This window comes from Scatophagus argus, chromosome 14 (genome assembly GCF_020382885.2).
Source record: "Scatophagus argus isolate fScaArg1 chromosome 14, fScaArg1.pri, whole genome shotgun sequence".
Classification (NCBI taxonomy): Eukaryota; Metazoa; Chordata; class Actinopteri; family Scatophagidae; genus Scatophagus; species Scatophagus argus.
The window spans coordinates 22572833-22594798 of NC_058506.1; the positions used below are offsets into that span (position 1 = coordinate 22572833).

A 21966-nucleotide genomic window follows, 5' to 3' on the forward strand; every position below is an offset into this window, starting at 1 on the left:
CAATAAAGTGATCTGTTGTTTTCTTCCTCTGCAGAGGAGATTTATGGGAACTGGAGTCTTCCACTCGACACCTCACACATCTGGCAGCCACGCATCAGAGAGGTACAGGATTATAATGAGTACAGAGAAGGCAGAGCTAGAATTTTCAGAGAAGTTTTGTTCATCTCTCTGGCAGCTTGATTAATATGCACTTTATTTGTTTGTGTGTTTCAGATCCAGGGGGCCATCATCGTTTCCAGTCTTGTCGAGCTCGTGATTGGTCTGTGCGGGTTGCCAGGTTTGCTGCTGGAGTACATCGGCCCGCTCACCATCACTCCAACTGTCTCTCTGATCGGCCTGTCTGTGTTCAGCACAGCCGGAGACCGAGCCGGGTCTCACTGGGGCCTGTCGGCGCTGTGAGACACCTGTCTGCCCTCCTGTCCTTCTGTCTGCCTGGAGATCTTTTTTTCTGTCTCTTTTCCGCTTTTCAACTGAATATATGGTGCTGTGCAAAAGTCTTAGGCCACCGATTTGTTGCTTTAGCAAAGTTTTAATGACCATCCATATTTCTTTTTTGGGCTCTTTATTAAGATACAAACACAAAATACAGGAAATGTGGAAGCAAAATGTACACAAGCACAGAACAAAATGGGTTCTAGAGGCAAAAGTCAGCGTTTAGTGTGACCTGCCTCGGCAATGAGCACATGTTGAGCTCTTCTGGGGAGACTGTCGTGAAGTTTTCTAAAGTAATCTTCTGGTGTAATTTAGCAGGCTTCTTCCTGCACTTCCCAGAGTTCTTCTTTAGAGTTAGGCTGTCTTTGATTTCTTTCTCAGTCCATGTGATCCATACCGCCTCCATAACATCCAGGTCTGGACTCTGTTGAGGCCAGTACATGGCTGTCAGTATTTCATCAGCTGTTTGTCTCTCCAAACATGATTTCACTGCATTGACAGTGTGCCAGTGTGACAGTGTGACTTAAAACTGTCCGTACTTCTCAGCGTTCACAATCCCATCAATTCGGACAATATCACCGACACCACTGACAGAAATGCAGCTCCAAACCAGGACAAGCCCTCCACCATGTTTCCTTCCTCCATCTCTCTCCAACTCTTCTTCTCACATATTGCTGACGACTGGACTCAACAATTTCAAACTGGGATTTGTCACTCCATAACACTCTTTTCCACTGATCTTCATTCCAGTTTTTATGAGCTTTAGTGTATCTTAGCCTTTTCACTCTGCTTCCTTTCCAAAAAAGTGGTCATTTGGCAGCTACCTCTCCACACAGACCACACCTGATCAAGCTTCTCAGGACTGTAGAAGGGTCAACTCGGCATCCCGATGAAGCTGCCAGTTGCCGAGCCAGGTCCTTAATGCTCTTCTCCTCATCTCTCAAAGAAGAAACTCTTTGAAATGTCTCATCAGAAGTTTTCTTGGCCTCAGTCCCTGACCTCCGACCACCTGATTCTTCAGATTTCTTTAAAACAGCTTGAGTATCCAGTTTGTTAGCTGATTTCCCTTTGAGGGTGTCCGTGCTGATACAAAATCATGGTTTTATGTCTGTCATATTCTGTGATCTTTGGCATTTTGAATAGAATGGTACAACTGAAAGTTGGTTTTAAACCTTCCAATGAGTTAAACTCATATGACATACATATGTAAAGCTTGCGTGCACATTTTCCTTCTGTATCCTAATACAGAGTTTTATAGCATTGCTAAAACAACTAATCTAATGGTAGTTGAAATGCTAGAAGCGAAGGCAACCGGATATCTTGTAGGTTGTTGAAGACATTTCAGCTCTCACCCAGGCTTCAGCTACCATGACCCGGATGACTGTGAACCTACATCCACAACAAATCTAATGGTGGTCTAAGACTTTGGCACAGTACTGTACATGAACTCCAACCCATTTGGCAGATAAGCAGACAGACAGCTGTCTCTCTTTCTGTTTCTCTGCAGGTGTATTTTGCTCATTGTGCTGTTTGCGCAGTACCTGAGAGGCACATCACTTCCTGTTCCTGTTTACAGCAGGAGGAAAGGACTGACCTCCACCAGAGTCCAGATCTTCAAAATGTTCCCTGTAAATAAAACACTAACAGAAACCACAGCAGGTGAAGTGTCAGGTGACTGTTAGGCTGGGGACAGAGCTGGGAGGGCCAGACATGATTGCATGAGTTTGGTTCTCATTCATTTGAAAGATGTTCTGCACCATCCAACACTGGATGTCTTTTAGACAGTTAAAGAGGTGTTCCGGTGAGCAGAGTCCCCTTTGTCTGAAAGCATGGGATATTTCATTCTCTGAACTTTTAAAGACAAAAAGTCATATTTGGTTTCTCACTTCTCTCTCAGATCATCCTCGCCATCATGCTGGTTTGGCTCATTAGCTACATTTTCACTCTGACCAACCTGTTGCCGAGCGACCCCAATCGCTATGGACACAAGGCCCGAACAGACGCCCGTGGTGACATAATGGGTTCATCGCCCTGGTTCAGAATCCCCTACCCCTGTAAGAAGCCTGAAGTCGGCCAGTCACAGCCTGCTCTCACAGAACATCTAGTCACATAAAACTGACTCGTTGCTTCTGCTCTCATAGGCCAGTGGGGGTTGCCAGTGGTAACTGTTGCCGGGGTGCTGGGAATGTTGAGCGCCACCATGGCAGGTATTGTGGAGTCCATTGGCGATTATTACGCCTGCGCACGTCTGTCTGGAGCCCCACCCCCTCCGGTGCATGCAATCAACAGGTGGGACAGGAAGTAATGTTTTCTTTCCTGACACACCCTGCCCACACAGGTATTTGATGGGTTTTGTTTGTTCCAGGGGAATCTTCACTGAGGGCGTCTGCTGCATTATTGCTGGTCTTTTAGGAACAGGAAATGGCTCCACCTCCTCCAGTCCAAATATAGGTGTTCTGGGCATCACCAAGGTAACTGAGGCCATGCCCACCTGGGAAAGCCCACCTAGTGCTCCTGCACTTCTCTGCTGTCAGGTGATGGGATGGATGCTTAACTCGTTGACCCTGTGTGCAGGTGGGCAGCAGACGGGTGGTGCAGTATGGCGCAGGCATCATGTTCCTGTTGGGATCAGTCGGGAAGTTCACTGCTCTGTTCGCCTCACTGCCGGATCCGATCCTCGGAGGAATGTTCTGCACACTGTTTGGTGAGTCACGGCCACAGGTGACGTGTGAATACAGATGTGTTAGTGATGTAATAATAATCCAGGTGTGTTGGTGTTTCTCAGGCATGATCACTGCTGTTGGACTGTCTAACCTGCAGCTGGTGGATCTGAACTCGTCCAGAAATCTTTTTGTTCTTGGTTTCTCAATGTTCTTTGGTCTGACTCTGCCGACATACCTTGATGCCCACCCCAACTCCATCAACACAGGTGTGTGTGTGTGTGTGTGTGTGTGTGTGTGTGTGTGTGTGTGGAGCAGCTGTTAGATCCTGATCAGTTTTGTGTGTTCAGGCCTGGCAGAACTGGATCAGATCCTGACGGTGCTTCTGTCCACTGAGATGTTTGTTGGAGGTTTTCTGGCTTTTTGTCTCGACAACACAATACCTGGTAACACACACACACACACACATGTACACACACGCACACTCTGTCAACTTTCACCATGGGCGATGTTGTGAGTGAAATGTGTGTGTGTGTGTGTGTGTGCTTTCAGGTTCCAGACAAGAGCGAGGTTTAGTCCAGTGGAAATCTTCCTCCTCCTCCTCCTCCTCTTCCTCCTATGATCTTCCTCTGGGGATGGGTGTGATCAGGAGGACTCGCTGGCTCAGATGGTTCCCCATCAGCCCCTCTTTCAGAGGTTTCCGGGAGTCTGACAGCCCACCGCCCAAACTGGAAGTGGAGGAGGAAGCTGCTGACAGCAACCTGCCAAGTACCAAGGTGTGACTGAGCGGGAATCAGACTTGTCATTGAACTTTAGTGAAATGAAACCCACAGTCGTGTCAGAGACGCGCTCACTAACAATCGAGATGAGCTGGACAAAGCGTTTGTGTGTCTGAGTTTAATTCATGTGTGGCGCTGATGATGTCAGCGTGACGTGTTTCAGGTCTCATTCATGTTTCTCATAGACGATGTCAGAGGTTGGATCAATATGAAACTCTCCTGGTTGGATCATCAGAACAAAAGATAAACACTAGTGTTAGTCAGAGTCAAAGCTGGACAGAAAATGGAAGGACAGAAGTCAGAGAAAAAAATCTGTGGCTTAAATTAATTCACTTCCAGCCAATGACCACATTACAGCTCTGACCGGCTTCTTCTCCGTGGCAGCAGGGGCTCATGGGTATTTCAAACGTATGTGATTGTTTCATCGTCAGAGACCTTCAGAAGTTCCCTTAAAGAAACATTTAAAACAGAATGAGGATAAAGCAGCAGCTCTGGAAACCCCAGGAAACTGTTCAAGAAAATGAGAAACGTGTTTTTACATTTCATTCATTTTTTATTAACATCAAAAAATAAATAGCATTTTTATTATTACACATGTAAGAGAGAACACTGTAAAAAACACTTTGTGGCAGAAAATTGTGCAAAAAGTGAGAAAACTTTTTTTTACATGAATGACAGCAGCACATTTATACGTATTTCAGGCAGTGTTACATGTTTAGAAATAATTGTGTTCATAAGTGAGACAGAAAATCAAAAGGAAAACTAAAACAATACAACTATTAATAACAACAACTGCGTTTATGAATCATCTTTTAGTTGACACAAAGATGTTTTAAATTAAAATAGAAGTGAAATTAGTTTCATGAAGCTTAAATCTTGAAATCAAACATTTTGACTTCAATAAATTCTGGTAGTAAATCTTAAAGACCCTTAAGTTCAGTACAGTCAGTGCAGTTTTTCTGCCAGAAAAAAACAGAAAACAAACCTGGTTCCCAGTACAGAAACCTGTGGAACACCAAATTAACAGTATTTGTATTTTTAAAATGTGTGTCATAATTCAAGAATGACCATCATGAATTCAAATCCTAATTAAAATGTTCATTTTTATGACAATTATTTGTATGTCTATGTTTATGTGTACCATTTGTCAGATATGACCTGATTTTTGGTTTAAAACATTAAAAACTTAACTAATATCAACAGACTGTGAAGAAACAACAGTGTTGATGTTATGTCAGAGATGTGTCTGCGTTGTACAGCAGAGATATCTACTGTAGTTAGCATGCTAACCAGCTAGCTCGTCCTGTCTGTAATACCACTTTGCACCTCTAGAGGGATACCAGAGAAATGTGGTTGTCCTGATGTGCGTACTGTTTGAATTTCTATGTTTTTTGAGAGCCCTGGTGTTGTACCGCTAGCTCACCAGCTATCCCATGATGCTTGTCTCTATGGGGCCTTGCGTGGTGTTAACCACCTCGCTCATACAGGTGAGAGGAGACCAGGTGGGGGCATCATTCACCTCATTGTGTTCCTCAAACAGGAACTGCAGGGGGTCTGCACTGACTACCTCAGGGTCAGTAATGTTGTGAGTGTCATTGTGCCTGAGTAAACCGTGTCAAACAAAAGAAGAAATGAACAACTAAAACTTATTTTAGACAAAAAGAACATGATAGCAGTGATCCCAAGCACAGAGATGCCACCGAATTCATTCAGCAATTTCTCATCTACAGCTGTTCCCCAGCAGATAGAATTAACACGAAACACGTGGATTCTGCAAAGGTTTTAATATGGACAGAACCAGGCGGACTTTGACTGAAAGTACCCAAAGTGTGCCAAATGTTTTTCTAACCTCTTGAAAAGGAGTCTATTAAACACTGATTTCCAGGACAAGAGTCTGTCTGTAATTTTTGGTTAAATAGAACAGATCATCATGGGACAGTTTGTAATCTATGGTACCACCAAACACCCATCAGATGACAGCAAAACACTGTACATCATGTGGACTTGCATCATCACAGCTTTTGCAGCCCGACTGAGAGGAGACTTTCAAAATAAAAGTCACAATAAGAAGTTATTAAAGATTAAAGAAGAATTCATGTCTGGCCTTGTCTCCACTCAAACTGCAGGTGAATTTAGATGTTCTGTCATCCTACCTGGCATCATACTGACTGTGATGTCATCACGGGGCTGTATGTGCAAAGTTTGCTGACGGTGTGTGCAGGGTGAAGGGGAGGCATGGGGGTGCGTACAGGGAGGACACAGCAACAGCTGGCTGGAATTGCATCACTGACAGGACGGTGGGCACGGGGTTTATCACAGACTGGGCAAAGGGGGCGGGGTTCACAAAGCGCCCTGAGAATACGTTGTTGTTTGGGGTGGAGCTGGATGCAGGGAGGAACACCTGGACATACTGACCAGTTTCTGGATCCAGCAGCATCTTCCTCTGAGGCTTCGGGGGCGTGTCCACATAGAAGCACTGCCCATTTTGTGGGTCTAACATTATGTGACCGGGCCCACTGAGGAGGGCCCCTGGTCCTGCAGTGGACCCTGTCATGCCAACAAGTAAATCACTACCCACCTGTGCAGGTAAGAAACCCTGAATGTTACACAGAAATTGCTGCTGCTGCTTCTGCTGCTCATGTTGCTCCTGCGTTGCAGGTGTTTCTGTGTTGCTGTTGCTCTCCTGGTCTCCTCTGGTCCTGGTCTGTTGAGGTGAGCAGGTCCTGGTAAAGTGGTCGTGCTGGTCAGACGTGTTTCCAGTCGAGCTGCTCTGGTTCTCCTCAGTCCTCCTCAGGAGATGGAAAGTGGGAGCAGGTGGGGGGGCCTGCTGGGTCTGGATGTAGCTCACTGGGCTGTGCATGTAGCGGACCTTCCCCACCTGAGGATGAAGGGAGGGGGGGAAGGTAGGCAGGGCAGTAGGGGTGTAGAAACATGAGTGGAGGATCTGCTGGGAGGTGCTGGGGGCAAGCTGAGAGGACACACCAAGAATGGAGTTCTGCTCCTGGACAGACAGTAGATGATGGGTCCCCTTTAGGTGTTTGGAGGTAGAAGGGGGAAGAGGGGGAGGCTGGATGAGTGCAGAGTGGGTGAAGGAGGTCCCTTCCTGTCTACTCTCACCTCCAGCTCTCTCTGATTGGCTGTGATTGAGCTCTGACGGGTCAGTGTTGACAGGTGAGTCAGTGGGCGGATCTAACGACATGCCTGGCCAGGTGACATCATCCACTTTACTTCTGTTAAGTACCGGCTCGCTGCCTCGTCTCTGCTGTGTGACTGGACAACTGAATCTGCTGCTCTGGCTTTTGTCTTGTGATCGGTTTAGAGAGTGGCGGTAAACTGCAGTCTGAAAGCTCCTCTTTGTTTCATCATGACCTTTGACCCCCACAGCCTGCTGGTAGGTGGGAGGGGGGCTTCCTTCCTGACCCATCACCTTGAAGCTCGCTGTCTTGTTGTTCTCAGGTGTCGTTGTCGGTGCTGTGGAGAACGAGAGGCTGTAGGTGTTTTTAACTAAACTCCTCATGTCTCTCACCACATGAGTTGGAGCTTTCGTCACACCACCACCCGTTTTACCTCCTCCCCCCTCCCTCACCCTCTGCTGGTCTGCAGGCTGGGGGAGGTTGGGTAACACTACAGGTTTCCTCTGCAGATAGGAGGTTTTGGAGTTGTTCTCCTCTGCCTGCATCTTCTTAGACAGAACGCTTTTAATGATGCAGGACGCCATCTTTGTTTTAGTTTCATCCAAAGAGAAAGACTTCTGCAGTCTCTGCCTTGAGTTTCCTCCAATGTGAAACCCTGAAAACAACAACAAACAAGAGAAAAACTGTGTTTGTTTTTATACTGAAACCTGATCCCAACTCCAGACTGTGAAAAGGAAGTGTTATACATCTAAACTTTACTTGAACAAGGTGTTGGAGGTTAACTGAACCTTTTTATCTAATCAGCTACTTCTTTATTTAGATTTCTATCTTTACAGGTGAGAGGCGGAGCTTCTTACAGATAAAGACAGGTGGTAAGTGTTTCTGATAGGCACAGGTATTTTTACCTTGACTGGCCCCTGCAACCAGGCCCCTGTAGACCCCGCAGCTGTCGACATCACCGCTGGTCTCCGAGTGCGCGTGGAGGGAAGCGGGCATACTGTGCTGACGTAGCAACAAATCGGGCCTGTGACGGACGATGGGGCAGAGCAGCTCATTGGCTGACACCTCACTGTTGGCGACTGTCCCTTCAGGAGGTCTGTCCTTCAGTAACACCTGGACATGTTGAGAGGTGAACAGACAGACAAGCAGACAGACAGGTTCTGAAGGGTGAACAGCTAGGAGTCATACCTGTAAATTTTCCTTCTCGATGATGTCTTCAGCATCTTTTTTCTTCAGCTGAATCTGTCGTTTTGGGACCATCTTTAGCCCCTTCTCTTCCCGGCCTTTCACCTGCATGACAGATTTAACATCTTGCAATAATGTGAAAATAAAACAAAATCCAACTGTAAGTCAGTTAACTGATCGTGAAAGTCACCTGCGTGTCCACGGTTATGTCGACACACTCAAAGCTGCTCTCTGGATCAGACTCTTCATCATCCGATGGGAGGATGACGGAGGGAGAGAAGTGGAGGGAAAGATCCTCCTCTGACCACTCGCTGATGCTGCCATCCTCCTCCTCTCCCTCAGAGCCACGGGACGAAGAGACATCCAGGTAATTAGCCACAGACTGGCCTTTACAGGTGATCTCTGGGTTCTTCACAGGAGGAATTTGTGTCTCAGAGTTGTGATGAGGCAGCAGCTCGACTTCAGGGCAGCGGTGACTGCTGAGGAAGAACTTCCTCCCTCCTCTTCCTCCTCCGTCCAGTCCGGCGCTCATGTTATACAGTTTGATGTGTTTGATTCCAACTGCTCGTCTCTCTGATTCTCTGTGGAGAAAATGAGATGAAACAAGAGAACACAGACAGACGTGGACCCAAATCCACCTCAGTGCAGATGAAACTGTCATCTGCTACTCAGAGAAAACCACAGCAGACTGTAGCTGAAGATTATTAAAGTTAATGAATTGTAAAAACAAACAAAAAGAAAGAAAGAAAAGTAACAGAAGCTTGTGTTAATATCTATAAGCCTGTTGTGTGAACATACAGCAGATCCTGGTCTCTAGTGAGAGATGTTTACTGACAGAGCACAGACATCTCATGACCACCAAACTGCCTTCATTCAGATAACAGAGTAACCGTCCAACTCCAACCAGAGACCGACGGAGCTGCTCGTCTCATTACAGACCGGACTCTGAACGATCAAATAAACGTGCTTCAACGTGCTGACAGAGCACAGAGCAGTAAGGATGGCTGGCCTGATTACAGGTGGTCTTAAAGCTGTGGACAGCACGTCTGTCAGCTCAGCGGAATGAGGTTACTGAATGCAGATCTTCATCCCATTTGTTTTTATTTCGCTTGTTGCTCATCAAGCTTTAGAAAGCCAAAAATTTCAAATCACAATTTGCCTCAAGTGGCTTCACAATTTGTACTTATTACGACGGCCTCTGTCCTGACAAACTAAGAAAGAAAGCAGGCAGCTCAGACAGCTGACAGACAGCATTCTACCATCTGATCCGGTTATAGTAAACGAGGCAGCATGTTCGACATATCTGATCTAAAACTCTATAAATTCAGTTTGATAATGATTTAATCTGGGAGATTTACATACACACATACACATACACAAATACATTTCACTAAAGTAACACAACACAGAGAAGAAGGTTTTTTTGTTGTCAGGTCACATGGCCTTTGAGGAATGTTAGGCTGCTGGAAATCCAGACCAAGTCCTCAGTGCGGATCTCCGATTTGATACCCGAGAGCAGAATGTCGTTCGGTCTTGCTTCTTCTGGTTTTTTTAATCTTTTCATCTCACTCAGATTTACACTGGGTGATAACTGGCTTTATTTTTTCACGTCTACACTGTTCTCTGTGTTTATTGACAGGTCATGATATGCTATCATACCAAATATTGTCTGAGCACAAATGGGTTGAACATGGTGTATACTGACATGTGACATTCTATACACGTCCACTCCAAATATATCCATTCAGTATTTATTTCTTTGCTGTATTTTGGTACTTTTTATATAGTTACTATATATGTATCTATATAGTAACTATATATATACTTTTTCACACAAGTGTGTCCATAAAGTCCCCTCTACTGTCTGTTGTGTCTGTTGCTCTGCACTGTTCACATAGTTAATAAAGATGAATCTGATTCTTACATCTGAAGGTTCTGGATCAGGATCTGCTGAAGAACACGTTGATCCTGGTTCTGGTTCCTGTTTATAGGTGAGGCTGATGTTCAGAGTCCAGGATTATGTCTAGTCCAGTATCTGGTCCTGGTCCTGAAGATTCAGTCAGTTGTTTCACTGATTAAGATTAAACTGGCAGAGTGGCCTGTGTGTGATCCTGTTTGTTTCAGTTTGAACTCAGTTTGTCTCAGTGTCGGTGTGATCGACACCCACCGTCCTGGAGGAGAGAGAGTGTTGATAACAGACCACAGGCTGAGAGAGAGAGAGGCCGGTCAAGAGACACAGAGATAAACAGACTGAGAGAGTCAGTATCTGACTGCAGCTTTCTATTTTAGGAGGTGATTGACAGACGAGGCTGCAGCTTGACTGACCCCCCCCCCGTGTGTGTGTGTGTGTGTGTGTGTGTGTGTGTGTGTGTGTGTGTGTGTGCGTGCGTGCGTGCGTGCGTGCGTGCGTATCGGGGCAGCCTCTGGGGCTGGAAAACACTCAAATGCCAGAAACTGCAGTTCCTCCAATGGCCACTTGAGGCTGTCTCCAAAAGCAGGTTGTTCTCCATTAGACTTCATGTTAGAATGAGCTACAGCCTGGTACAATAACGGTGTGTGTCGCTGAGGCTGATTTCCCTGTTCACGCCGACTGTACGGAGGGTGAATTTTTACATAACTCACTCATTAAAATTATATTAAGACTTAAAGTGATTAAGGGTGTGGTCACTTTAAGTGACAGTTAGCTGCTGGCTGTCAGCAACCAGGTGTCATTCAGCTCACGTCAGCTCCACCCACACTCCACCTCTGTGCCTCCACCTCAAGGTGAGCTCTCTGAAGGGAGCAGGACTGATAACGAAAACCTGTAGGAGTTAACTCACTCCAGAAGATGGCAGTAACGCAATACCACGAAGAAGAAGAAGGAGAGAAAGAAGAAGAGGAGGAGCGACGGATTATTCAAACTGCTCTGCTGCAGTGGGAGGTTCTGTATTTGTCTCTGCTGGTCTCTGCGCTGGTCCTGAATCAGATGCCCGGATTCGGCTTCAGAAAATCGGAGGTAAATGCACACTTTGTGTTTTACGCTTCATTTCAATCACTGTGTTGCGAGAAATAAAATATAAATGTGTTGATCAGGTCTCAGATCAGTTTCATCCAGGTTTCAGCTCCAGCCTGATCCGCTTCGCATCGACAAACAGAAACCAAGTCGTTTCAATGTCTGTTTATTTTTTGTCATTCCGTTTTTCTTCTCTGAGATGTGTGCTAGCCGGCTAGAATCATCGCGACAGCTGCTCTACGGCAGAATCATCGCGACAGCTGCTTTACGGCAAACAGCTGATCGCGTGAGAGCGGAAGCGGAAGAAACATAAACTGCGCATCAGAAAATCAGAGAGGCGCCAAGTAATCGACATTGATCAGTAATAGATATCATCAATATATCAGACAGAGGAGAGATGAGCCGCGCAGGCGCCGAACTGAGGATTATCTTCAGCCCGGGCCGCGTGGAGCTGGTTCAGGTAAACGGCTAACAATGCTAACGGATAACGGAGGGAGGTGCGCCTGGAACAGGAACGTCTTGGCGTTTTTTTAATCCTCTTTTTTTTCATTTAAACGCTAGTAGATTTAACGTTGAATATTGGAAACGATGCTGGAGAAATCTCTGACTGTGGATAGAATAAGTCGTTGCCGTCGTTTCATTTTTGACTTTTCTTTTGCAACAATATCGAAGTTGTCGTCACTAGAAGAGCACTTTTTTACATTTTGTCCTCACTTTCACACGTCAGAAAATAAACAAGCGTTTAAATTATTTTATTCCGTACAACTAAACGAGCACTAATGTTCCTAACATGACGTTTTTGCAGGTGTGGTGGCAGATATTAGATCTGATTTGTAATCAGTTACACGACATTCTAACGGAAAGTACTGATGTATCACTATTTACTCCAGGAAGAGGCTATGGTCCCGTCTCCGAGGGTACTAGTTACCGGGGCAACGGGTCTTCTGGGTCGAGCCGTCTGCAAAGAGTTTCAGAACAGCGGCTGGTTGGTTGTTGGGACCGGATACAGGAGAGCCAGGCCCCGCTTCTTACGCTGTGACCTCACAGACGAGGATGCCGTCAGAGGACTGTTGCATGAGTACAAAGTACGTCACACTGTACTACACTGAACGTTACTAGAGAGTCAGTGCAGGCCTTGTCAGCATGATCATAACGTGAAGGTCATGTAATCAGTCCCACTGAAACTTTACTTTACATTTACAGTTTAAACTTACAGGACATGTAAACTCAGACTGACTGCTGTCTAATACAGATCAGATAACATTTTATTGTATGAATATGGTGGCTTTATAATTTACTTCAGGAAGATTTAGATGCAGTCCAACGAGGTGCCAACATATGCTGCAGTGCAACAGCAAAGATAGATAGATAGATACGTTACTGATCCCGGGAGAAATTCAAGACAGTGAAGAAGAGCCAGAAGACACTGCAGAGACTATATGTAACATCCTGCCTGGGGACGCCGCAGAGGGAGCTGGAAGATGCTGAAGCAGATAGAAGCAGAAAATGGATTTTGGTTTTACCTTCAGTGAATGATGAAAAACATTTAAATATTACTATGTTTGATAAGTTACTTATATTTTAAGTGAACTTCTGTGTTTCAGCCTGATGTGATCATCCACTGTGCGGCAGAGAGACGTCCAGATGTTGTGGAGAGACACACTGAAGCAGCTGTAAACCTGAATGTGCACTCCACAAGCACGCTCGCCAAAGAGGCAGGTAGGTGATCACCTGGTGATGTCATTAGAAACTTCCCCAGTTTTATTACTGTGGAACTTCTGTGTATTTAACTGAAAAGTTAAACCGTGATGTCTGTGTCATGTTTCAATGCAGCTGTGTGCGGCGCCTTCTTCCTCTACATCAGCACGGACTACGTGTTCGACGGCAGGAATCCTCCGTACGGAGAGGACGACAGTCCAAATCCCCTCAATGTCTATGGACGCAGCAAACTGGAGGGAGAGAGAGAGACACTCAGACACTGTCCAGGTACCTGTCTATCTATCTGTCTGCATCTCACCTGTCTGTTGGGGCCTGTCTGTGTTGTCACCTGTCTGTCTGCGTCTCAGGTGCCGTGGTGCTGCGGGTGCCCATTCTGTTTGGGGAGGTGGAGTCGGTGTCTGAGAGTGCGGTGACATCACTGTGGCTCAAAGTCCAGGAGGCAACAGAGAGCTGCACTCTGGATCACTGCCAGCAGAGGTTCCCCACCGACACCCGAGACGTAGCAGCTGTCTGCAGGAAACTGTCAGAGAGAGCAAGACAGGTGCACAGCCGTCCGTCCAAACCCGTCTGACAGTCTCATCCTCTGCCTGTCTCACCACCTGTGTGTCTCTTCTCTAGGACCCATCTATCAAAGGAATCTTTCACTTCTCGTCCAAAGAGCAGATGACCAAATATGAGATGGCTGTTGCGATGGCTCAGGCTTTCAACCTGCCGTCCAACCACCTCATACCTGTAAGTATACGTTCATCAGTATGTCGACTGATAATCCTCCACGTTGTATTGATGTAAGGTCTGACCCGATGCGTTATATCAACACGGCTGCTGGTCTTGTATAGTGCAGCTGTCGTCCTGTCATAATAACATCTCATGTCTCTCTCTCTGCAGCTGACGGAGCAGCTGCCAGCATCAACTCTTCGTCCAAACAACAGTCAGTTAAACTGTTCTCGTCTTGAGCTTCTGAACCTCAGCGTTGAACCACGACCATTCACCTCGGCCATCGTCGATTGTCTGTGGCCGTTCACACCTGACAAACGCTGGAGACAGACCGTCTTCCACTGACATGCAGACAGGTAGAGACAGGTGAAAGGAACGTAGACATTTCCTCCATTGACTCTCTTAAAGTGTGTCACATTTCAGGCTCCGCCCCCTGCAGGCTGATGACATCATAGTAAATAAATGAGGTGTCACTAACCCAGGCTGACAGAACCCGTCCTTCTGTCCATATTCCGTAATGTTCCAAACTGTCTGATGATGCGTTTAGGTACGCTCAGCAGCTCGTATGTTTATTACCTGATAATGTTAGCAAGTTCACCTAAATTGGCACATGAAGTGGACCAATTTTAAAAAAACCACGGTGATGTCACTGTTCACCTGCTGATTGACAGCTGTCATAGACCACACGCAACCATGCAGGTGGAACCTGAGGTGAGACAGCAGTAACAGAGAGAAAGAAACTGGTATTACTGAGAGCAAGATAGGTGGACTGATATACGCTGATGTATTGATATGTTCGCAGTATTTACAATATATTTACGATATATGTATGTTGTGATTAGTCATGAAACCCTGAGTTCTGTCTGCAGGTTCAAGTTATCAGTTAGTTCTGGTTATTGTTGGACTTTATTCTGACTGGTTGTTGTTTATGTGGTGAACAAACAAGACCAATTTAATCTGGAAGACACCTGTGTGCAAAGTGTTTGTGTTAAATCTAATGTCTATTTTTATTTAGTTTTTGTAGGAATGACATCATCATTCAAAATGTTGAAACTACTGATTTAAGATAAGATATGCTTATTAGTCCGCACTGGAGACATTCACAATTTATTCTCTAGTCCTTTCATTAGAGTTAAAAAATAAAAATGAAACTGGTTCAACGTACGCAACTAAAATCCATTTTTAGGAGTCAACGCAACTTAAGATGTACGGCAGTGGACAAACCTCAGCTGTTGCTTTTGGATATTTGATGTAAAAGCTGTCAATTATACACATATGTGATTCTGTCGTAGTTGATGTAAATGACATTAAACAACTGAAATACTGAATCTGAGATTTTGTTTTGATTTCATTCAAAACAAACTTTCGTGAAGAAGACTCAAAAAAGAAAATCTTGTTGTAAAAAGCAAAAATAAACGGAGCCATGATCTGTTTGTGTCTTAAAGCTGACAACAAAATCATACTGTTTCAGGTCTGAAACAATCAGTGAAGAAATCAAACATGAAGACATAAGTGATGTCTGTGATCCTTTAAAAATACTTTATTTAATATGACATTTCATTCTCAAATGTAAACACTTTTGGGTTCAATTCAATTTATTTTTATAGCACCAGATCAAAGCCAAAGTTATCTCATGACACTTTCCAATTGGAGCAGGTATAGACCAAACTAATTGCTTTTTGGACAGACCAAACCAAACAAGTAGACAAAACAAGACATTTTGGATAATATTCCAATCATTCGCTGGTTTGACCTGGGGAAATTTGCAAGGGTAATCATTCAAGGTTTTATGTGATTGCTGGGTATGTGGCTAAAACAGTGACATTGGAATTTAGAATTTCTAAACTTTTTCAACTAGACTTTGAAAAACTTCGAGTTGTATTGGCACTGAAAAGCTAACTGAGAAACACATAAAAAATTATTTAATTTTATGTTGTCATATTGTTAAAGAATCTCAGGTGGTGATGAGACACGCAGTGGGGGGTGGTGCTCACATGTGCAGGGGAGGAGACCAGGAAGTATTAAGAGGCTGTGTGCTCTCCACAGACTCCCTTTGTTCCCTGCCATGCTGCCACACCAGTAAGTTGTGTTATGTTATCTGCTCCTTGTTTTCATGATGCTGCTTATATTTGAGTTTATTTTACACAATTCAGTACCATTAAAGTAACTTGGTTGTATGTTAATTGTTTCTTTATGTAGATGGGGTGATATAGAGCAGCACTCCCCTCATCCTCTGATGGATGCATAAATATGTAAGATAATTGTTTTCCTTTGTTCATTTAAGCTGGTGTGGCATGCATGGCAGTATGTGATTATATATTTTTCCTTTGTTTAGAAAATCATCCATTCATCCATTCATCCACTCATCCAAACACCCTAAGTCAACCTGTCCTAATAAAACGTTTGAAATGGCTCTTGGATCCAGTGTTTAAATGTGCACACCAGACAGGGGTTCAAACCCAAAGACAGTCTTTTACACATATTTTGTTGTGTTTTAAAATGTTACATGGTTTAAGTGATTTTTACTTAATGTAGGTGAATTTTCCTTTTTTTTTTTTTTAAACAGTATCGCTGGTTTCAAGTTTCTGCCGCTGCTCTGGAAGGAAGTGGCAAAGAGAGTGAGATTTACATGTAATCTACATTCTAATGAGGAAACATCAGGTCATCTCCAAACTGCATACAACAGTTGTTTCCTCAAGTTCACCTGAAACTCCCAAACCGCAAGTATGTTCATCCGTTAGTCTCTACTGTGGCTGGATTATAGTTATCTTTACAAGGACGTCAGGCTGGTCTGGCAGAGCTGTGCTACTGTTAACCTTACATACTGTTAGCTGTCCTAGCTAACATGAGCTAAAGTCAGCCGTCAAAGTTAACGTTTGCTAGTGTGGGCTGTCATAGTTAATGTTAGCTATGATGGTAATTATTAAATTATCTATGAAATAACTACAGCATTGTTATTGTATATAGAATATAACATGATATAGTTTGTACAGTGATACAATGATGTCACTGCGGTTAACTGCAAATCACTGCGGCTGTGGTCCCCAGGTCCTGAGGCGCGTGGAGATTCTTTTTACCTGTCATGTGGCATGACTTAAACCTGGGCCATCATCACGATCATTTTATTACTAGGCAGTAAAAGAGCTGTAGCCCCAAAATATAAGTCAAAGTCAAGTCAAAGTGTACTTTATTGTCAAAGATCTATGTAACAGGGGTTAGCACAGAAAATTGAAATTTCGTTTGACCAGTCTCCAATGTGCAGTAAAAACTAAAAACTAAAACTAAAACTAAACATGTAGGTAAGACAGTGACAATAATTTCACACACACACACCCACACACACACGCACACACACCCATACACATACACCCACAACAGGCACACACAGTGTGCAGTAAAAGGACAGCATCCTGATAAAACTATGTACAATAAAAATACACACACACACACACACACACAGTCATAGCAGCAGAAGTACAGTCAATGGACATACCGGTATGTGCAGTAGGATGCAGTATGTAAGGTGCAGAGAGTAAAGTGCAAGTGACATGTCGTGAAGTGTTCATGGAGTGTTCATCAGTGTGTTGATGAGTCTGATGGCTTGTGGAAAGAAGCTGTTTCTCAGTCTGCTTGTGCGGCACCACATGTTGCGGTAGCGCCTCCCTGATGGTAGTAGGGAGAACAGTTTATGTGCTGGGTGAGTGGGGTCTTTGATGATGGTCATTGCTCTTCTGGAACAGTGTGAGGTGTAGAGGTCCTGAATGGCTGGTAGTGGTGATCTGATGATCTTCTCTGCAGTCCTCACCACCCTCTGTAGTGCCTTCTTGTCTGCAGCTAGACAGCTGCCTGCCAGACAGAGAGGCTGCTGGTCAGGATGCTCTCGATGGTTTCCCTGTAGAAGATGGTGAGTGCAGATGTGGGGAGGTCAGCTCTTCTCATCCTCCGCAGGAAATGGAGTCGTGCCTGTGCTTTTTTGACCAGGGAGGTGGTGTTTGTGGTCCACGTGAGGTCTTCTGTGATGTGCACTCCAAGGAACTTTTAGGGGGTGAAAAAAAACTTTTCGATCATTTCCATTATGTTTTTTGGTATAAGTTTGGTATAAGAATTTCCCTCGGGACCAATGAAGTATTTATCTATCTATCTATCTAAGTGGTAGAAAAAAAGGATTAGGTTAGATTTTCACAGCATTTTTGTAGTGAAACGCCTTTCTGTAAGTATTTGTGGCATCATGTGCCAGTTTATGGCATTTGCCATTGTGGTTTCCCACTTCAAACAAGCAATTGATACGTGACGGGTGTTACCATGGACACAGCTGGAACCAAAAAAAAAAAGTTTTTGTTTTGTTTTAACCACACGTCTAACGAGTACTGTAGCTATTAGAAAAATACATAAGGACTGTAGTACAGACAATAACTGAAACTGTATTATTGTCATTATGTTTACATAATGGTAATTGAAATTATCTTACTGTAATGTAACATTACGAGTTGTAAATCCTTAAACGACCATTCAGCATACATGAGCAAAATGCTAGCACTTAATGGACAAAACCATCTTCCCTGTAAGAAAAATGAACTGACATTAGCATTTTTTATTTTCAGTTCTGATATATAATTGACACTATATTTGCAAAAACTAAAATAAAATTTGGGCTTATTGTCTAGTAGGTTTAAGTAGTTATTTTAGCCATTTAGCTCCATTCACTGAGAATGACCTTGTGTATGCCCTCTTGCTGAATTGCAACCCATTTCAGAACAATGACATCAATAGGAAGTGAACTGGCTCTCCATAAAAGAGCTCTGTTAGTAGGCTAATTAGCAGATTCACTGGTGATGTCTATTGTCCGGCACAGAATTACTTCTGTGAATGAAGGATAACATTTTTACTCAATCTGGTCTCTCTCTCACACAAAGAGGACTCTGGGTCTTATTTCAAAACCAGCCAACACCACAACTGATGGGATATCACTAAATTCCCAGTCCATTATTTGTTAACATAATTACTGTGGTTGTATGTGAGGGAAGAAGTTTCAGACCACATTAAACTTCTATCAGTACTCAGACAGGAAGCATACAGCTGAGTATAAGTGACTCTAGAAGATCTAGCTAGCTAAAGTTAGCAATATGCTTCTGTACCAAAGCCCTTCAGAAATCTCTTGACCCCTCAGCCAAGAGATTCAGCAAATATTAGCTATGAATATTGGCTATATACTGTAAGCTGTGTTTCAGGAAGCTAGTTTCAGTTTCTCGCCAGCTTTGTGCCACCTGGCTAGGTTTGCAAGCTACCTAATTTAGTTAATATTTTGATGCCTGTAGGTAATGCAATGTTAACTTTGTGAGAGATTGAGAAGACAGGCCATGTGGTAACAAATTGTTGTTCCCAAGTTACAGTACATTTTTACTTGTGATAAACAATGATGGCACAGGCCATAACAGAGCTTTCTACCTACTATTTAACTTTATGTTACATCATAGTCCTGGCAGTTGGTGTTTTGAGCTCGTCTCTCTCAATCACTCAGTCTCTCCCACACTCAGGGTGAGATAGAAAAATAGACATGTACCCCATTTCTGTGGAATTTCAGTCATCTTAAAATTGAAAATTATCTCATTTGGCCATATCATAGGATATTAATTATAACCTTGTGTAGCTATTTCCGAAACTTTGTGTTAACTTTTTATATCTTTATGCCCTTTCTGTGTTTGTATTGTGTTGATCAACACATTTTGTTCGACCTTTACAACAAAGCTGTTCATATTGTTTGAATCAATGTCATGTTTTATCATTTCATTTATAAACATAAGTTGAATCCCTTGCAGTCATTCATCTACATACATTTATTTACATATTGATAAGGTAAACTTTTATTTTTTACACAATGCAAAGCACTTGTTCTTATGAAACATTTCATATAAGAATTTTCTTATCTCTTTAGACTGCACCCCATAAATAATGGTGTTAAGGCTGCCAGGGACAATCACAAACAAAATGGTGGCAAGTTTTCTGTAGTCTGCGTATTGAGGGAAACGATGCAGAATAATGACAATAAATCCACTGATCAACATGATCAGATACACAACCAAGTGAGTGCTGCAGGTCTTCAAGGCTTTCTTGTTCACAGACTTGTTTTTACCACTCATGCAGACCATTGTTATCTTAGCATATGTGAGAATTGTGCTGCCTATAGAGGCGGCTTTCAACACTACAGTATAAGTGAGACCATAGACGTTATTGATCAACACACTCTCACAGGAGAGCTTAAACAGGGAAGCATTGTCACAGAAAGGATTCATGATCACAGTCCTGCATCGGTTGAGACGTATGGTCAGACCGAGCAGAATCCCCACCAAAACGAAGGCCACTCCCCAAGCAGCAACTGTCAGCTTAATCACCATTTTGGTGGTCATTATGGAAGCATAGTGCAGTGGATTGCAAATGGCCACGTATCTGTCATAGGCCATAATCATGAGCACAGTTTGGGAAGTTGTACCAAACAAGTGTGAAATGAAAGCTTGGACCACACATTGATAATAAGTGATGAGACGCTGAGATGGAGGCACTAAAATATCCGCAAGCAAACGGGGCACAATATTAGTACTACCAATCATGTCACTGACTGACAGGTTGCAGAAAATGACATACATAGGCTGGTGAAGGTTCTTGTCAATCAAAATTATAATTGAAATGCCTATATTCAGAGCCATTATAACAATGTAGGCAATGAGGAAAAAGAAAAAAACAGGGTACATGGAATCCTTTGAGACCTTTAACCCTTCTATCTGAAGTATGAAGCTGTTGTACGTGTAGTTTTCCATCAGCCTGAAATAACAAGTAGAACAATATCCTGTCAGCGTTAGGATACTGACAAAGTCTTGGCAATCTAGATATCAGAGATACTTGATGTATTAAAAGACAACAGTGGCTGAACAGCAAACACAAACTCTTCTGTTAGAAATGTTCCACAAATAATGTAAAGATAGCAGCTTGCTTGTAATACATCAATACCTGTTTGTGACACCCGTCTTGTCTGATCACTGGAAGCAGTTAGTACTGAGCAGCAGCAGATAAGGTCTCAAACCTTTTTTTAAAGAAGCAACGTCAGGGGACTCACTTAGCATTAGGTAATGTGTGATGTAACATCAAGGTATCAGTGTCGTGGCCACAGAAGTGTCAATAAGTAGCAATACTCTCACAAAGTTTAAGAATACATCTCATCAATTTACCCTTCAGAGTTTGATTTCACATGTTTACCCTTATCTTTCCCTTATCTCTTATTTTTTTCTATGGCTCACGTACATGTAGTGGTGATTTTGTTTTTCATCATGGCAGCAAAACACTGCGACTTTCTGATTTACCCTAAATTTGGTAATAAGGATGGAAAAAATAAACTAAATCAACCTGGGAGTTTTCTTAAGTGTTATGCTAACATTTTTGAACAAAAAACAATGTTTTTCATGGATTTTGTTATGAATAAATATAAATACAGTTGTTTGAACTCATCACAATCAAAAGTACAAAGACACATTATAGTGCTGATTCTCTTGAACGGTCCACTTCATTCAAGGAAGTGGCAGAGGTAGTTTTGTCCTACATTTTTCTTTTAAGTGGTTTCCCAAGGGATGTGGTGTCCGATTGGAGTTCCCAGTTTGTCTCTCTATTCTGGAAATCATCCTGCTCTTCTTTTTGGTGCCAGTGTCAGCCTCTTTGCCAGTTTTCACCGCCAGTACAACAGCCAAACTGAACATCTTCATCAGAGGTCAGAGACCAGCATGTAGTAGCTCATCTCCCACAACCCAACTTCCTGGAGCTAACATCTTGGTCAGATATTCTCACAACAGACTGTCTTGTTCTTCTACTGGTCTCTCCCCCTGATGCTTATGGCAATCAACCACCTTTGTTCCCTGTCCTGACAGAGGAGGTTAGTGTACCGTCCGCTCTGACCTTGGTTTGTCGCTGCACCTGAGTGTGGGTGCAACAAGTGCTTCTCGGGAGGTTGGCACATCACACGAAGATGGTGGACCACTGACGAAGCCAACTCTTTCCTGTCGAGCCAGCCAGAGTGTATGGCTGTCCACTCAAGACCTTCCCTTTGTGTGGCATCCTGTGAGTCACCTCTTTACTTTGTGGGTAAGGTAATCTTTTCCAAATTTTTTCATCCATTTCCACTGCTACATGGGTGACACCCAGCTCTGAATGAACAGAGTCCTGTGCAGAGGGTGGGAGGCGTGTGGCAGAGCTCCGACTGGTACTGGAAATCGGACATATAGAGTGTGAACAGGACCGGGAAGAGCACTGTTCCCTGAGGTGCTCCGGTGCTGCTCAGCAGGATTTCAGACATGCAGCCACCCAGCCTA

General features: G+C 43.7%; 5 protein-coding genes across 8 annotated transcripts in view; 3 read left to right on the forward strand and 2 right to left on the reverse strand.

The window, feature by feature from the left end:
- Positions 1 to 3390, forward strand: part of LOC124070565 (deoxycytidine kinase 2-like) — a 29880-nt gene extending 26490 nt beyond the window's left edge. Inside the window, exon 9 of the transcript XR_006845203.1 lies at positions 3362 to 3390. The gene's annotated coding sequence lies outside the window, so the exon portion shown is untranslated. The remainder of the gene's footprint in view (positions 1 to 3361) is intronic.
- Positions 1 to 4984, forward strand: part of slc23a1 (solute carrier family 23 member 1) — a 27753-nt gene extending 22769 nt beyond the window's left edge. For all 3 annotated transcript variants that reach the window (XM_046410525.1, XM_046410527.1, XM_046410526.1), the window contains exons 6-15: positions 35 to 102; positions 214 to 395; positions 1940 to 2060; positions 2330 to 2486; positions 2574 to 2721; positions 2798 to 2903; positions 3007 to 3136; positions 3218 to 3361; positions 3443 to 3538; positions 3645 to 4984. In XM_046410525.1, the coding sequence (XP_046266481.1) occupies positions 35 to 102; positions 214 to 395; positions 1940 to 2060; positions 2330 to 2486; positions 2574 to 2721; positions 2798 to 2903; positions 3007 to 3136; positions 3218 to 3361; positions 3443 to 3538; positions 3645 to 3874 (1382 nt within the window). In that variant the 3' untranslated portion in view covers positions 3875 to 4984. The remainder of the gene's footprint in view (positions 1 to 34; positions 103 to 213; positions 396 to 1939; positions 2061 to 2329; positions 2487 to 2573; positions 2722 to 2797; positions 2904 to 3006; positions 3137 to 3217; positions 3362 to 3442; positions 3539 to 3644) is intronic.
- A 137-nt stretch (positions 4985 to 5121) lies between these two features.
- Positions 5122 to 10424, reverse strand: prob1 (proline-rich basic protein 1). Its single transcript, XM_046410524.1, has 5 exons — positions 10115 to 10424; positions 8381 to 8771; positions 8194 to 8295; positions 7911 to 8118; positions 5122 to 7660 (listed from the first exon to the last, which is right to left on the reverse strand). The coding sequence occupies exons 2-5, from the start codon at positions 8720 to 8722 to the stop codon at positions 6051 to 6053; spliced, it is 2262 nt and encodes a 753-aa protein (XP_046266480.1). The 5' UTR covers positions 8723 to 8771; positions 10115 to 10424; the 3' UTR covers positions 5122 to 6050.
- Positions 10425 to 11002: 578 nt separating this feature from the next.
- mat2b (methionine adenosyltransferase II, beta) lies at positions 11003 to 14943 on the forward strand. 2 transcript variants are annotated; one of them, XM_046410553.1, is made up of 7 exons: positions 11003 to 11185; positions 12073 to 12267; positions 12787 to 12901; positions 13016 to 13168; positions 13249 to 13442; positions 13520 to 13633; positions 13787 to 14943. In XM_046410553.1, the coding sequence occupies exons 1-7, from the start codon at positions 11018 to 11020 to the stop codon at positions 13958 to 13960; spliced, it is 1113 nt and encodes a 370-aa protein (XP_046266509.1). In that variant the 5' UTR covers positions 11003 to 11017; the 3' UTR covers positions 13961 to 14943. The 2 variants fall into 2 exon arrangements, with proteins under 2 accessions (XP_046266509.1, XP_046266510.1); XM_046410554.1 differs by lacking the exon at positions 11003 to 11185 and adding an exon at positions 11444 to 11642.
- A 2497-nt stretch (positions 14944 to 17440) lies between these two features.
- LOC124070555 (olfactory receptor 5B17-like) lies at positions 17441 to 20430 on the reverse strand. Its single transcript, XM_046410559.1, has one exon. It carries the CDS (start codon positions 20425 to 20427, stop codon positions 19477 to 19479), a length of 951 nt encoding a protein of 316 aa, XP_046266515.1. The 5' UTR covers positions 20428 to 20430; the 3' UTR covers positions 17441 to 19476.
- Positions 20431 to 21966: the final 1536 nt, after the last annotated feature.